General features: G+C 41.5%; 1 protein-coding gene across 2 annotated transcripts in view; it reads right to left on the bottom strand.

Annotated features, from left to right (window-relative positions):
- Positions 1–17,388, bottom strand: part of ARFGEF2 (ADP ribosylation factor guanine nucleotide exchange factor 2) — a 112,908-nt gene that overhangs the window by 53,970 nt on the left and 41,550 nt on the right. Inside the window, exons 8-14 of one of the 2 annotated variants that reach the window (XM_024238889.2) lie at positions 16,126–16,277; positions 12,877–13,007; positions 10,797–11,031; positions 9,709–9,808; positions 8,851–8,990; positions 6,719–6,827; positions 5,388–5,571 (exon numbers count right to left, since the gene is read on the bottom strand). In XM_024238889.2, the coding sequence (XP_024094657.2) occupies positions 5,388–5,571; positions 6,719–6,827; positions 8,851–8,990; positions 9,709–9,808; positions 10,797–11,031; positions 12,877–13,007; positions 16,126–16,277 (1,051 nt within the window). The remainder of the gene's footprint in view (positions 1–5,387; positions 5,572–6,718; positions 6,828–8,850; positions 8,991–9,708; positions 9,809–10,796; positions 11,032–12,876; positions 13,008–16,125; positions 16,278–17,388) is intronic. The other variant, XM_024238890.3, reaches the window with a different exon arrangement.

The following is a 17,388-nucleotide window of genomic DNA, read 5'->3' as shown; positions in this document are numbered from 1 at the left end:
AAGTGACAGGGACAATGGAACCAAGTTGGAAAACACTCTTCAGGATATTATCCAGGAGAACTTCCCCAACCTAGCAAGGCAGGCCAACTTTCAAATTCAGGAAATACAGAGAACACCACAAAGATACTCCTAGAGAAGAGCAACCCCAAGACATATAATTGTCAGATTCACCAAGGTTGAAATGAAGGAAAAAATGTTAAGGGCAGCCAGAGAGAAAGGTCGGGTTACCCACTATGGGAAGCCCATCAGACTAATAGCGGATCTCTCAGCAGAAACTCTACAAGCCAGAAGAGAGTGAGGGCCAATATTCAACATTCTTAAAGAAAAGAACTTTCAACCCAGAATTTCATATCCAGCTAAACTAAGCTTCATAAGTGAAGGAGAAATAAAATCCTTTACAGACAAGCAAATGCTGAGAGATTTTGTCACCACCAGGCCTGCCTTACAAGAGCTCCTGAAGGAAGCACTAAACATAGAAAGGAACAAATGGTACAAGCCACTGCAAAACCATGCCAAATTGTAAAGACCATCAATGCTAGGAGGAAACTACATCAACTAATGGGCAAAATAACCAGCTAACATCATAATGACAGGATCAAATTCACACATAACAATATTAACCTTAAATGTAATGGGGCTAAATGCCCCAACTAAAAGACACAGACTGGCAAACTGGATAAAGAGTCAAGACCTCAGTGTGCTATATTCAGGAGACCCATCTCACGTGCAGAGACACACATAGGCTCAAAATATAGGGATGGAGGAAGATCTACCAAGCAAATGGAAAGCAAAAAAAAAACAGGGGTTGCAATCCTAGTCTCTGATAAAACAGACTTTAAACCAACAAAGATCAAAAGAGACAAAGAAGGCCATTACATAATGGTAAAGGGATCAATTCAACAAGAAGAGCTAACTATCCTAAATATATAGGCACCCAATACAGGAGCACCTAGATTCATAAAGCAAGTCCTTAGAGACCTACAAAGAGACTTAGACTCCCACACAATAATGATGGCAGACTTTAACACCCCACTGTCAATATTAGACAGATCAACAAGACAGAAGGTTAACAAGCATATCCACAATCTGAACTTAGCTCTGCACCAAGCAGACCTAATAGACATCTACAGAACTCTCCACCCCAAATCAACAGAATATACATTCTTCTCAGCACCACATCGCACTTATTCCAAAATTGACCACATAGCTGGAAGTAAAGCACTCCTCAGCAAATGCAAAAGAACAGAAATCACAACAAACTCTCTCTCAGACCACAGTGCAATCAAATTAGAACTTAAGATTAAGAAACTCACTCAAAACCGCACAACTACATGGAAACTGAACAACCTGCTCCTGAATGACTACTGGGTACATAACGAAATTAAGGCAGAAATAAAGATGTTCTTTGAAACCAATGAGAACAAAGACACAACATACCAGAGTCTCTGGGACACATTTAAAGCAGTGTGTAGAGGGAAATTTATAGCACTAAATGCCCACAAAAGAAAGCAGGAAAGATCTAAAATTGACACACTAACATCACCATTAAAAGAACTAGAGAAGCAAGAACAAACAAATTCAAAAGCTAACAGAAGGCAAGAAATAGCTAAGATCAGAGCAGAACTGAAGGAGATAGAGACACAAAAAACCCTTCAAAAAAATCAATGAATCCAGGAGCTGTTTTTTTAAAAAAGATCAACAAAATTGATAGACTGCTAGCAAGACTAATAAAGAAGAAAATAAAGAAAGAATAATCAAATAGACACAATAAAAAATGATAAAGGGGATATCACCACCGATCCCACAGAAATACAAACTACCCTCAGAAAATACTATAAACACCTCTACGCAAATAAACTAGAAAATCTAGAAGCAATGGATAAATTCCTGGACACATACACCCCCCAAGACTAAACCAGGAAGAAGTTGAATCCCTGAATAGACCAATAACAGGCTCTGAAATTGAGGCAATAATTAATAGTCTACCAACCAAAAAAGGTCCAGGACCAGAGGGATTCAAAGCCGAATCCTATCAGAGGTACAAAGAGGAGCTGGTACCATTCCTTCTGAAACTATTCCAATCAATAGAAAAAGAGGGAATCCTCCCTAACTCATTTTATGAGGCAAGCATCATCCTCATACCAAAGCCTGGCAGAGACACAATAAAAAAAGAGAATTTTAGACGAATATCCCTGATGAACATCAATGTGAAAATCCTCAATAAAATACTGGCAAACCAAATCCAGCAGCACATCAAAAAGCTTATCCACCACGATCAAGTCGGCTTCATCCCTGGGATGCAAGGCTGGTTCAACATATGCAAATCAATAAACGTAATCCATCACATAAACAGAACCAATGACAAAAACCACATGATTGTCTCAATAGATGCAGAAAAGGCCTTCAAAAAAATTCAACAGCCCTTCATGCTAAAAACTCTCAATAAACTAGGTACTGACCGAACGTATCTCAAAATAATAAGAGCTATTTATGACAAACTCACAGCCAATTATCATACTGAATGGGCAAAAACTGGAAGCATTCCTTTTGAAAACTGGCACAAGATAGGGATGCTGTCTCTCACCACTCCCATTCAACATAGTGTTGGAAGTTCTGGCCAGGGCAATCAGGCAAGAGAAAGAAATAAAGGGTATTCAATCAGAAAAAGAGGAAGTCAAATTGTCCCTGTTTGCAGATGACATGATTGTATGTTTAGAAAACCCCATTATCTCAGCCCAAAATCTCCTTAAGCTGATAAGCAACTTCCGCAATGTCTCGGGATATAAAATCAATGTGCAAAAATCACAAGCATTACTTTACACCAATAAGAGACAAACTGAGAGCCAAATCATGAGTGAACTCCCATTCACAATTGCTACAAAGAGAATAAAATACCTAGGAATCCAACTTACAAGGGATGTGAAGGACCTCTTCTTCAAGGAGAACTATAAACCACTGTTAAACGAAATAAAAGAGGACACAAACAAATGGAAGAACATTCCATGCTCATGGATAGGAAGAATCAATATCATGAAAATGGCCATACTGCCCAAGGTAATTTATAGATTCAATGCCATCCCCATCAAGCTACCAATGACTTTCTTCACAGAATTGGAAAAAACTACTTTAAAGTTCACATGGAACCAAAAAAGAGCCCACATTGCCAAGACAATCCTAAGCAAAAAGAACAAATCTGGAGGCATCACACTACCTGATTTCAAACTAGGCTACAGTAACCAAAACAGCATGGTATTGGTACCAAAACAGAGAGATAGACCAATGGAACAGCACAGAGCCCTCAGAAATAACACCACACATCTACAACTATCTGATCTTTGACAAACCTGACAAAAACAAGAAATGGGGAAAGGATTTCCTATTTAATAAATGGTGCTAGGAAAACTGGCTAGCCATATGTAGAAAGCTGAAACTGGATCCCTTCCTTATACCTTAGACAAAAATTAATTCAAGATGCATTAAAGACTTAAATGTTAGACCCAAAACCATAAAAACCCTAGAAGAAAACCTAGGCAATACCATTCAGGACATAGGCATGGGCAAGGACTTCATGACTAAAACACCAAAAGCAATGGCAGCAAAAGCCAAAATAGACAAATGGGATCTAATTAAACTAAAGAGCTTCTGCACAGCAAAAGAAACTACCATCAGAGCAAACAGGCAACCTACATACAGAATGGGTGAAAAATTTTGCAATCTACCCATCTGAAAAAGGGCTAATATCCAGAATCTACAAAGAACTTAAACAAATTTACAAGAAAAAAACAAGCAACCTCATCAAAAAGTGGGCAAAGAATATGAACAGACACTTCTCAAAAGAAGACATTTATGTAGCCAACGGACACATGAAAAAATGCTCATCATCACTGGTCGTAAGAGAAATGCAAATCCAAACCACAATGAGATACCATCTCACACCAGTTAGAATGGCGATCGTTAAAAAGTCAGGAAACAACAGATGCTGGAGAGGATGTGGAGAAATAGGAACGCTTTTACACTGTTGGTGGGAATGTAAACTAGTCCAACCATTGTGGAAGACAGTGTGGTGATTCCTTAAGGATCTAGAACTAGAAATAGCATTTGACACAGTGATCCCATTACTGGGTATATACCCAAAGGATTATACATCATGATACTATAAAGACACATGCACACGTATGTTTATTGCGGCACTATTCACAGTAGCAAAAACTTGGAACCAACCCAAATGTCCATCAATTATAGACTGGAATAAGAAAATGTGGCACATATACACCATGGAATACTATGCATCATAAGAAAGGATGAGGTCATGTCCTTTGCAGGGACATGGATGAAGCTGGAAACCATCATTCTGAGCAAACTATCACAAGGACAGAAAACCAAACACCACATGTTTTCACTCATAGGTGGGTACTGAACAATGAGAACACCTGGACACAGGGCGGGGAATATCACACACAGGGGAGCCTGTTGTGGGGTGGGGCGCAGGGGGAGGGATAGCATTAGGAGTAATACCTAATGTAAATGACGAGTTAATGGATGCAGCAAACCAACATGGCACATGTATACCTATGTAACAAACCTGCACGTTGTGCACACATACCCTAGAACTTAAAGTATAAGAAAATAACAAAAAATAAAATAAAATACCTAAAAAAAAAATAAAACAAATAAGACAAACAGTAATTTTTTGGTATGCTGAAATTTTTCATATAATATATAGTTGGAAAAATATGCACCAATGGTGATTTCCTCAGGCAGTAATTTTTTGTTGTTGTTGAGATGGAGTCTCACTCTGTCACCCAGGCTGGAGTGCAGTGGCACAATCTTGGCTCACTGCAAGCTCCGCCTCCCAGGTTCACGCCATTCTCCTGCCTCAGCCTCCCGAGTAGCTGGGACTACAGGCACCCGCCACCACGCCCGGTTAATTTTTTGTATTTTTAGTAGAGACGGGGTTTCACCATGTTAGCCAGGATGGTCTCAATCTCCTGACCTCGTGATCCACCCGCCTCAGCCTCCCAAAGTGCTGGGATTACAGGCATGGGCCACTGCGCCAGGCCATCTCAGGCAGTAATTTTACGAGTGATTTTTACATTCTTACTTTATACTTTTCTGTATTTTCTAAATTGGTTTTATTATTTTCATTAGAAAAGGGGGGAAAAAAGGCTGCATCAGCCACACAAAGGTATTAAAGTTTTCTGTCCCTCTGTGCACAGACACACACACATATGCTCATTTACAGATTGCCTGGCTCAATCAGGCTCAGCTACAAATGCCAGCATCAGCCTTTTGTAAACAGGCATTTCCTTTTTAGGAATCAGTCCCAGGTTCCCAGAGAAAATATGGCTTTAATAGAATCCCTGCTAGTTAACGGCAGCCACACTCACAGCTCGATGCCGTGTTCAATGATTTCTTTTTGTTGCTTGATGACCTCAAATTGCTCAGGGTCATCCTGAACAGTTGTCTGGGTCCCTGAGGACACTGTGGACTCCATGGACGTCACACTACACCGTCTCGCCATGTCAAGGCCTTTCCCATCCCCTATTTCCTGATCCGTGAGCCTCTCCTGACCTGCAGAGAAACAAAAGTAAAGGAAGCCAAATAAGCAAGTGGGACACAGACACAGCCGAGCTAGGTCTGGCTGTACGGCTCCCTTTCCCAGACCTGTAATAGCAACAAGTCAATACTATAAGGATTATAAGCATGAAACCTTAGTATCATTCAGATACTTTACTTAAAAACTTGTTTCCTCATGAAACTTCATGAGCTAATTCTTTTTTTTTTTTTTTTTTTTGAGATGGAGTCTCTCACTGTCACCCTGGCTGGAGTGCAGTGGCACGATCTCGGCTCACTGCAACCTCCACCTCACAGGTTCAAGCTATTCTCCTGCCTCAGCCTCCAGAGCACCTGGGATTACAGGCGCCTGCCACCACACCCGGCTAATTTTTTGTATTTTTAGTAGAGACAGGGTTTCACTATGTTGGCCAAGCTGGTCTTGAACACCTGACCTCGTGATCCACCACCCTCGACCTCCCAAAGTGCTGGGGTTACAGGCATGCTCCACCGTGCCCAGCCTTGATGAGCTAATTCTAAAATTCACATGAAAGAGTAAAAAAGGCAAAAAAAGATCAAGACAACTTAAAGAACAATGAATAGGAGGACTTGCCCTACAAGATACCAAAAACAAGTGTGGTACTGGTGTTAAAACAGACAAATAAACAGAACAGAATAGAAAATCCAGAAAGAAGGCCAGGCACAGTGGCTCACGTCTGTAATCCCAGAGCTTTGGGAGGCCGAGGTGGGAGGATCGCTTGAGCCCAGGAGTTTAAGGCTGCAGTGAGCTATGATCGCACCACTGTACTCCAGCCCGGGTAATGGAAAGAGACTCTGTCTCTTTAAAAAAATTAAAACTCCAGAAACAGACTTACATAGGAAAATGTGGTATATCATAAAGGTGATGCTTTGAATCAGTGAGGGAATGAACAACTACTAAAAAGGCACTGGAGCAACTGGCTCTGTATTTGAAAACAATGAAATTACAGCATAACTTCACACAACTCCAGATGCATTAAAAAGCAGAACTTTCAAAATGATATAGGTATTTAGCAAACTAAAAAGGCTTTTTCAATTCTAAGACAACTATACTAAGACAACTGTTCCCAGGAGTTGCAGGAGACTATTATCAATGGAGGTGGGTGTGGCAGCAATGCTGTCTCACCGAGGCTGGTCTGGTGGTTGGGATTCACATACAGGTCTTTGCTCCACTCCACCATGCACTTGAGAATGGACACGAGGCACTCCAGGCCTTTCTTCCTGAGGCTGAGCTCCTAAGGGACGAAGTCACACAGGAAAGAGACTTAACAGAAAAATGAAGAGAACAGACATCTACGAGGCTTTCTGGGACCCCAGTGAGGCTAAGAGATAAATCACTGACAGTCAGTGCTATTAAGGATGAAACAAACCCAGAGCTAAGAAGTGACAAGTATCAAGGATACATTGCAAAACCCTGGACATCTCTAAAGGTGCTCATTATAAACACCCCAGCAGCAAAAATATGGGATATGTGTTTTCCTAAAATGAACAATGTTATTTGGATTTTCAAAAGAAGTTTTCATTCATTGCTCGTGTGATTAAAAAAAATTTTTTTAATTTTTATATTTTTAAAAAAATTACAAGGTCTTGGCCAGGCGCTGTGGCTCACGCCTGTAATCCCAGCACTTTGGGACGCCGAGGTGGGTAGACCACCTGAGGTAAGGAGTTCAAGACCAGCCTGGACAATATGGTGAAACCCCGTCTCAAATCAGCCGGGTGTGGTGGCAGGCACCTGTAATCCCTGCCACTCGGGAGGCTGAAGCAGGAGAATCACTTGAACCTGGGAGGCAGAGGTTGCAGTGAGCTGAGATCGTGCCACTGCACTCCAGCCTGGGTGACAGAGTGAGATTCTGTCTCAAAAAAAAAAAAAAAAAAAAAAATCACACTCAAATAACAAATAACAAGGTCTTAACCAGTGACTAAAAAAAAGGAGAAAAAACCTTGAATTATGCTGTAAGTGACTCTGGATACAACGCATCCCCTAAATACCCACAAATGCATTCAATTTTAAGGCTCACCCTTTAAGTAAATAAAAATACTGATTTTCAAAAATAAATAGCATTCTTAAATAACAAGTTGAATATGAGTTGCAGATCATCTGAAAAAACTGCAAGTATTTTAGATTCAAAACAGCATCTCGGACAGCATAGATCTCTGTGATTCTAATGACAACTATGACCATCTTTTAGGAAAAATGCCCATATACCAAAATTCTACACATAATTCCAGGGAGCTTGGAGACCCTCTGACCAGTTCATTCAGAAACCTACAGTTAAGCATCCAATTTTCTTTGTAGGCACTCTAATGAGGTATTCTGCTACTAGCCAATCTCCTTTGCCTCTATTGCAGACTGGGATCCTGTTTTCCACGCTATCTTTGGAAGGGTGACTGAGAATGAATTTGCTTCCTATGGGTCTCAGCTCAAAGGTCACCTTCTAAGGGATACTACCCTAATGACCCCATTAAGAATTACAGCACCCCACCTCCAGCACTTCCTCTCTGCCGTCCCTGCTTTATTCTTCTCTGCAGCCCTTATGATCATCTGAACTGACTTCCTTAATGTCGTTTCATGATGGCAAGAAGTGTGTGAATATGCACGCCTGTTTCGTTCACTGCTGGGAGTGTGTGAATATGCACGCCTGTCTCGTTCACTGCTGGGAGTGTGTGAATATGCACGCCTGTCTCGTTCACTGCTGGGAGTGTGTGAATATGCACGCCTGTCTCGTTCACTGCTGGGAGTGTGTGAATATGCACGCCTGTCTCGTTCACTGCTGGGAGTGTGTGAATATGCACGCCTGTCTCGTTCACTGCTGGGAGTGTGTGAATATGCACGCCTGTCTCGTTCACTGCTGGGAGTGTGTGAATATGCACGCCTGTCTCGTTCACTGCTGGGAGTGTGTGAATATGCACGCCTGTCTCGTTCACTGCTGGGAGTGTGTGAATATGCACGCCTGTCTCGTTCACTGCTGGGAGTGTGTGAATATGCACGCCTGTTTCGTTCACTGCTGGGAGTGTGTGAATATGCACGCCTGTTTCGTTCACTGCTGGGAGTGTGTGAATATGCACGCCTGTTTCGTTCACTGCTGGGAGTGTGTGAATATGCACGCCTGTTTTGTTCACTGCTGTAAGTGTGTGAATATGCACGCCTGTTTTGTTCGCTGCTGTATCAAGGACAGTGCCTGGCATGCGGTGGCACTCAATGAATGTTTATTGGAATGAATAAACTTTAATATAATTGAGTGCCCACACTGTTTTTACCTGCAGAGGTGTCATTCCCAGCTCATGTCCACTTCTTCCCTGAGCAATTTTGGATAAATCATTTACAAGGCGCTCGAAAATGTTAGCAGCATTTAAATCACAGTCGTAGTTGACATAAATATCCACAACACACTGGGCATCTTGGAAAATAACATACAAGTATCAGAAATTCTGATCAAATAGCAGTTAGGTTTTCTTATCAAACAAGATGTTTGCCAACAAATTTCCCCGGTGAACTACAGACTCCAGTGGCCGCATCTCACTCGGGAAACACATGTTAGAAGTACTAGGAAGCTGGAAGACAGGAGGTTGTTTTCAGGCCTGCTTCTGAGCAAATTGAAATCTCAGGCAGTTCATTCCACCCATCCAAGCCTCGCTTTTCTCATCAAGGAAGACGCTAACAATTGCCTGACCCACCTCTTAAAGTTGTGTCACTCTTACAAAATTACATTTGATGCCAGACAAGCAGGATGCTTACTTTGAGGCCACACAATTGTATAGTGTAAGGTAAATCCACATTTACCGCAGCACCCAATCAAAAATTGGCAGCATCAGTATCTTAGGTCCTGTGATTAGAAGTACTCAGCTTGTAGGTAATGTAACCAAGTGTCCCAGTTTGACGAGATTAGGGGGTTTCTGGGACATGAGACTTTTAGTGCTAAAACCAGGAAGTCCTTGGCAAACCAGCCTGAGTTGGTCATCCTCTAAAAAAGGAGAGGTGGGGCAGGACTAGGTTAGAATTAGCCTTTTATTTCCAATCCTTCTTTAAAACTCTAAAAGTTTTAAAAGTCTTAATCTGAGCTGTGGCAAATTAAAGCATCAAAAGTCCAGTGGATGAGTGTCCCCAGGTGGAAATACCTGCACAGATCCTCGTCAGAGTCTGAATGACCATCCATCTGTGCTCAAAAGAACTTGTTGATGTTTCTAAAATGTTCAGGAAAATCTCTTTGAAAAAGACCTATATGACATAAAGACAAAGGAGGACACTAATTAACCGTTTCAACCAGGGCTCAAAACCTCCAAAGTCTTCAAGCAGCCAAACTGATCGTGCAGTAAGTAAAGCACCCTGGGCAGAAGAAGAGTGGAGTGCCCACCTCGCTGGGCAGCACTGGGACCCTGGCCTTGGTGAGGATGGCTGGCAGGGTGGGGCCCATCAGGGAGCTGCCAAGTGGAAATGCAGGACCCATGCTGTGACTTTTTGGAGAAACCAGAAATCTGGATTTTCATGTAAAATAGGATTTCTCAATTTGGCAACTAATCTAAATGATTTCAAACAATTTACAGACCAAACAGATATGTTTACGGGGCTGAGCCCAGCACACAGACCATATCCTTTGGTTAAAATGAAAGGCACATAAGATCTGGGGGCAGTAACTCTTTTTTTTTTTTTTTTTTTTTTTGAGATGGAGTCTCGCTCTGTTGCCCAGGCTGGAGTGCAGTGGCGCAATCTGGGCTCACTGCAAGCTCCACCTCCCTGATTCATGCCATTCTCCTGCTTCAGCCTCCCGAGTAGCTGGGACTACAGGCACCCGCCACCACTCCTGGCTAATTTTTTGTGTTTTTAGTAGAGACGGGGTTTCACCGTGTTAGCCAGGATGGTCTCGATCTCCTGACCTCATGATCCGCCGGCCTCAGCCTCCCAAAGTGCTGGGATTACAGGCGTGAGCCACGGCGCCCAGCCTGGGGGCAGTAACTTTTTATAAAAAGATATTCTCTTACTCATTCAAAAAGTTCTGATTTACTGGGGTGCCAGCCGATGAATATGCCATTTACCCTCCCTGCCCCTGCACACTCCTGAGTTCCGGGATGGTAAGATATGAAACATTTTCATGAACCATTTTCCTAATGCTTAGTGTAATATTAGCAGCATTCTCAATATTGAGTATTATTATTAATGACTAATAATAATAGTAAATAATCAAATGAAAAAACTTTGGAATCCGTACCTCTATCTGCATTTTCAAGTGCATTTTAAAGTTTGAAAGAAGAGTAAGAAAAATGGCAAGAGAGAGCTCAAAGACATCAGGCACTGAAGAGACGCCGTTTTTGGACAAGGCCACACAGAGATATTGCTTGATTGCATTGATGAACATCTCGTGAGTCCTGAATACGGGGCCAGCATTTTGCAACACAGAGAGGAGCAGCTGCAGGGAAACCACCTTGGAACGCAGTTCATGGGATCTGGCAAAGAAAATGAAAAACCACAACAGTGCTAAAAGAAAAAATGTCAAACAGTATGTTTCTTGAGAAGGCCTTGCTTTGCTCCTTTACCAATGAGCAGAATTTTAAAGAATTAATAGCACCTAAATGTCAGGAGAATGAGGGCAGATGGCATGAGTTGGGTCCTTCTGGAATTGCAGGCCCTTTGAGAACAAGAGCTGCCAACTCCTCTTTGTCTCTCTCCATCACAAAGTAGAGAATACAGCAGGAGCAAAGTGTCAACTGATTCTGGAGAGCGAGTTCTGCAACTGTACCGCAAGAATCAACGACTTTACATCACTTGTGGGAGGCTGAGACACCTGGCTCACCCTGCCTTCACACACCATGAAGATGGTGCTCTTTACCCACCTACCTCACAGCCCTCCCTCCCCACTGTCCATCCCCGAGTTCAGGTATGGTAAGAAATAGTACATTTTCATGAACTACTTTCTTAACACTTATTTTTATTTTATTTATTTATTTATTTTTTTGAGACAGAGTTTCGCTCTTTTTGTCCAGGCTGGAGTGCAATGGCACAAATCTCGGATCACTGCAACCTCCACCTCCTGGGTTCAAGCGACTCTCCTGCCTCAGCCTCCCGAGTAGCTGGGATTACAGGCACCTGCCACCATGCCCGGCTAATTTTTTGTATTTTTAGTAGAGATGGGGTTTCACCACGTTGGCCAGGATGGTCTCGATCTCTTGACCTCAGGATCCGCCCGCCTCGGCCTCCCAAAGTGCTGGGATTACAGGCGTGAGCCACCGCGCCCGGCCTATTTTTATTTTTAAAAATTTATTGCTGCTCTGTTGCCCAGGCTAGAGTTCAGTGACATGATCTCGGCTCACTGCAACTTCTGCCTCTTGGGTTCAAGAGATTCTCTTGCCTCAGCTTCCCAAGTGGCTGGGATTACAGGCATGTACCAGCATACCCGGCTAATTTTTGTATTTTTAGTAGAAGTGGGGTTTCATCTTGTTGGCCAGGCTGGTCTCGAACTCCTGGCCTCAAATGATCCACCCGCCTCGGCCTCCCAGAGTGCTGGGATTATAGGCATGAGCCACCGCACCCGGCCTATTTTCCTAATACCTATCATAGTATTAGCAGCATTCTCAATAGATGAATTGAGGATTATTATTAATGACTAATGACAGGAACAATCGTGATAATTTATGAAGTACAAGGCCCCATGCTCAGGACAACACCGATATTTCATTTAATCAATACTGTAAGATGATTTTCCATATTCCCATTTTTCAGATGAGGCTTGGCAAGTCATATAGCCAAGGAACTGCTCTCAAGTGGAGGATACAAGATCTAAATGCAGCTCTTTTTGGCTCTGAAGCCTCTGCTTTCTTCACTCCACAGCACTGACATCCTTGTAGTAGTTTGTTTACTACAAAGCAATGTTTGGCTTCCCTGTGTCGAATCTGGGGCTTACATCTGTCTCGACGAAGCAGAGGTTTGCAACAGAACAGGGAACTGAGGTTTACAGGCATCCTGTCCCTCCACATCCCACATCAAGAGATTCAATCCACTAGCTAGTAAAAATGTGTTTTTTATGTGTTCAATAAACAGACTGTTTTTTAGCATTCATATGCCAAGAAAAGCAAAACTGGGCAAAATCTTGGCTGGTGGGGATACAGAGACAATTCAACATGAAAGGACTCTAGAGACTGCATGAGTCTGAAAAGTTGTAAAACCGTTCCTGCACTTACACTGACAAAGAGACATGACACTGAAACTTCTTGGAACAAGGGAAGTGTGAAACACAGTACCATGTGCTGCTGGATCATTGGATAGAAGATGGCCAAGAACTGCTGTCTGCTTACTTTGGGTCTGGAGGGCCTTCACCAAGGGGTTTCATGGACAGTTTGCACAGGGAGCGGAACACAAGGAAGGCATCCTTCTGCAGAACGTGGGAGAACCTGGCAGCCACTTGATGTCCTTGTGCATCCGATTCCTAGGATTAGAAACAAACATTAGCTGGGTGTGGTGGCATGCACCTGTAGTCCCAGCTACTCCGGAGGCTGATGCAGGAGGATCCATTGATCCGAGGAGATCAAGGCTGCAGTAAGCCATGATGGCATCGCTGCACTCCAATCTGGGGAACATAGTGAGACCGTATCTCAAAAAATAAAAAGGGAGAGGGCAAAACAAAAGCTAACTCTTACCAAAAATAAGAAATGTAATTATCTCATGGAAATTCAAATTCTTCTATTTAATAGAGAGATGAGGGATGTGGCGGAGGGGAGGATATGACAAAATAGGAGCTATGGAGGAGCCATTACAGCAATTCTACAACCTTCTTCCTTGTTCTTCAGAGTTGGTATGGGTGGTTTAAAATGAAAAATGATCAAAAGTTAAGCTGTAAAAAACCCAAAACTAATACAGTTAATTATATTAGCTTGGGTAAGAAAGGTATTTCTAAGAATACTATTGTAAACCAGGTGCAATGAATGGCTCACGCCTGTAATCCCAACACTTTGGGAGGCCAAGGCGGGCAGATCAGTTCAGGTCAGGAGTTCCAGACCAACTTGGCCAACATGGTGAAACCTCATCTCTGCTAATCCCAGCTTCTTAGGAGGCTAAGACAGGAGAATCGCTTGAACCTGGGAGGTAAAGGTTGCAGTGAGCCAAGATCACAGCACTACACTCCAGCCTGGGTGACCAAAAAAAAAAAAAAAAAGTAAAAAAAAGAATACTATTGCAACTATTGCATGATAAATGGGTAACAAAGGATAGGTATTACAAAATAAACTTTTTTCACCTAAAAAAAGGTAAATTACATTTAAAAGCAAAACATAAAAATAAAATTTTTTGGCCAGGCGCGGTGGCTCACGCCTGTAATCCCAGCACTTTGGGAGGCTGAGGCGGGCGGATCACGAGGTCAGGAGATCGAGACCATCCTGGCTAACATGGTGAAACCCCGTCTCTACTAAAAATACAAAAAATTAGCCAGGTATGGTGGCGGGCACCTGTAGTCCCAGCTACTCGAGAGGCTGAGGCAGGAGAATGGCATGAACCCGGGAGGCGGAGCTTGCAGTGAGCCCAGATTGCGCCACTGCACTCCAGCCTGGGCAACAGAGTGAGACTCCATCTCAAAAAAATAAAATAAAAATTTTAAAAACATATAATAAAGATTAATATCCCCCACATACAAAAGTTCTTATAATTCATCAAGGAAATATGAAAACCTTCCTCCCAAATGAAAAAAACATGGATAAGCAATGTACCAATAAATGCAAATGATAAAGAAATCTAAATGACCTTATTACTCATCATTAGAGTAGGAGCTTTCTCCTATCAGACTAGCAAAGATTTGAATAAAGGCTGCTGCCTAGTTTTAATGAGGGAATGGGAAAATGGGTATTGAGAGATTAAAGGTGGACAGGTATTCAAGTAGTACCTTCCCAGAAGACTGACTTGGTGTTAAATATCAAAAGCCTTAAAACTTCCAACTCCCACTCTCTTTCATTCATTTACTTATGAGACATGATCTTGCTACATTTATTTATTTATGAGACGGGGTCTCGCTATCTTCCCCTGGCTGGACTTCTGGGCTCAAGCGATCCTCCAGCCTCAGCCTCCTGAGTAGCTGGGAATACAGAAGCATGCTATTACACTCAGCTAAAACTTCCAACTCTTGAACCATCAATACTACTTGCAGGAATTTATTCCTAAGAAAGAATTAAGAGTTATCTATAAGGATACTCATTATAGAACCATTTCCTATGATAAAACTGGAATAATCTAAAAACCCAATAGGGAATTGGTTAATAGATTACAGTGATCCATACAGAATTTCACATGGCCATTAAAAATTTTTGTTAGCTCTACATATACTGATAGGGGAAGATGCCCATCATATAGTGTTGAGTAAACAAAGCAAATTGCAGCTTAGCATATAACACGAGTCCCTTGTATAGATTTAAACGTGTCCTCAAGGGGGGAAAAAAACATTATTCTGGTTGGATACAGTGGCTCAAGCCTGTAAACCCAGCACTTTGGGAAGCTGAGGTGGGCAGATTGCTTGAGCCTAGTTCAAGATCACCCTGGGCAATATAGTGAGACCATGTCTCTACAAATAATAAAAAATTAGCCAGGTATGGTGGTGCATGCCTGTAGTCCCAGATACTCAGGGGGCTGAAGTGGCAGGATCATTTGAGCCCAGGAAGTGAAGGCTGCAGTGAGTCGAGATCACACCACTGCACTCTAGCCTAGGTGAGAGTGAGACTCTGTCTCAAACAAACAACAAGAACAACAAATCCTTATTCTTTTTAGGTATAAAGCACAGATATACACGTAGCATATGGATATCCAGTTTATTGCTGGCATTACAACTTAATGGGGGATGATGATTAGGAAAAAATGTCTACAAAGTTTTCTTCGAGGAAGGGGCAATAACGAAAAAGATTGAGAAACACTGGTAAAAAGACAAAGAAAGTGGGGCCTAGAGGGACACTCACATCATATTACTTCCTATTTTGAATGTTTATATTTAATTTTAAAGCAACTTTTAAGAGAACAGTAAGGCTATTTAAAAATATAATGTGGCAGACATATCTATGGGCCTGAGAGAATGTTCATAATATAAATTGTTTAAAAAGCAGGCTGCAACACAGGATACATACTGTATAATTTTATTTAAGTGGAAAAATACATGAGATGGAGAAAAATCTAGAAGGGTATAAGTAAGATATTAACAAGGGCAATCTATGGGTTATGGATGGCTTTCAATACAGTCATACTGACTTTTCAATACAGAGAAGGAAAGACAGGTAACTATTTTATTTTTCTATAATGAATGTATACTATTTTGAGAGGGAAGAAAAGTGGCAAGAAATTTAAGTATTAGAAGTCTCAGTAAACAGGGTTTAATAATGAGGTTATATACCTAGCAACATTAGCACATAAGAACTGAACCTGCTAATACAAAGAATATCAGCCCAGGACTATGTGACTAATAAATAAACAGGGCTTGCTTATTTTAGTTGCTTCTTTTGAGAAAAGATTTAATTCTGCATCTTTTGAAAAAGTAAAAATGACAATGAGTCCACAGAGGATGATCACCAACATACCAGATTATCTGCTGACGACAAGGACTGCCTGTCATCGGCTATCCCGTTGGTCTGTGAGTTTTCATCAACTCCTGGGGGAAGAGCACATTCCTGGCACTCCAGTTCACCTAGAACTCTCTCAGGTTCTGTCAGACCATGCTTTTCCGCTGCTTCTTAAAACACAAGTACAAAGTCATAGCCAAATTAGTATTGTACTTACCCTAAAGGGCTGCCTGACACCAAAAAGAAGTTATCTGTGAACCTCCTAGCTGTTGCTTTTTCCCCTTTTCCTGTGCCACCAGCCAATGACTGACATAATCCTGGAAAAGCCTTGGCCAAAGTGACGCTTAAGCTTTACGAGTGTTTGTTATCCACAGCCCCACTGCCAGGGCCACAGCAATATATAATTCTCTCCAGATCAATGGTGCCTCCAGAACTGTGTAATGCAGCAGCCCTGCCCACCCCCATTCACTTTTGAAAAAGATTAGAAGCAGCTAAACATGAAAGGTACAGATTTTTTAAAAGTACTATTAATAAAGGAATTACAGAAGAGCCAGTCATGACAGAAAACCTTAGTCACAGAGAAAAAATGTAAACCTGAGCTTCTTGGCAGCCATATGAAAAAAGGGGAATAATTAAAATAAAGAATTAAATAGATTTCATCATTTAATGAAGGAAAGCATATCTGATGATCAGCAGAGCAATGAAACTCTAAGAAAAATTTATAATGTGGTTCTTTATATAGATAAGGGACATGAAACAATGAGAACAATTTTCAATAATATCTTTACAAAGCATATTTCATTCAATAAATATTTATCAAGTGCCTATTATGTACCAGGCTCTGCAGTAGCGGCTGGAGGACATAAAGTAAACAAGACAAACATCGATTACGTGGTGACTTCTTGTATAGACCCCAGAAACAAGTCTAAAGGTATGAAATAAAATTTTTCTATTTTACAGGCATTTCTATAAGAAGTTAAATAAATAATAGAATATGTATATAGCTTTGTGGTACCTTAACAAAAAGATAGGGCTTAGAAAAGTGGCTTTCAAATCTTGACCTCTGTAAGAAATTAATTTATAAAATTGCATCCCAGTATAGACACGGGCACATAGGTAACTGAAACACATTTCATGAAACAATACTTAACATTATATGTGATACAGTCAGATCATTTGTACTCTGTTTCATTTTACTATCTTTCATTTAAAAAAAAGCTGATGAAAACCCATTAAGATTTTGATTTCTGGACAAATTCATAGTTTATTGGCATTGGAACA

Source organism: Pongo abelii, chromosome 21 (assembly GCF_028885655.2).
Source record: "Pongo abelii isolate AG06213 chromosome 21, NHGRI_mPonAbe1-v2.0_pri, whole genome shotgun sequence".
Lineage (NCBI taxonomy): Eukaryota > Metazoa > Chordata > Mammalia > Primates > Hominidae > Pongo > Pongo abelii.
This window is presented reverse-complemented; position numbering and strand designations above follow the sequence as displayed.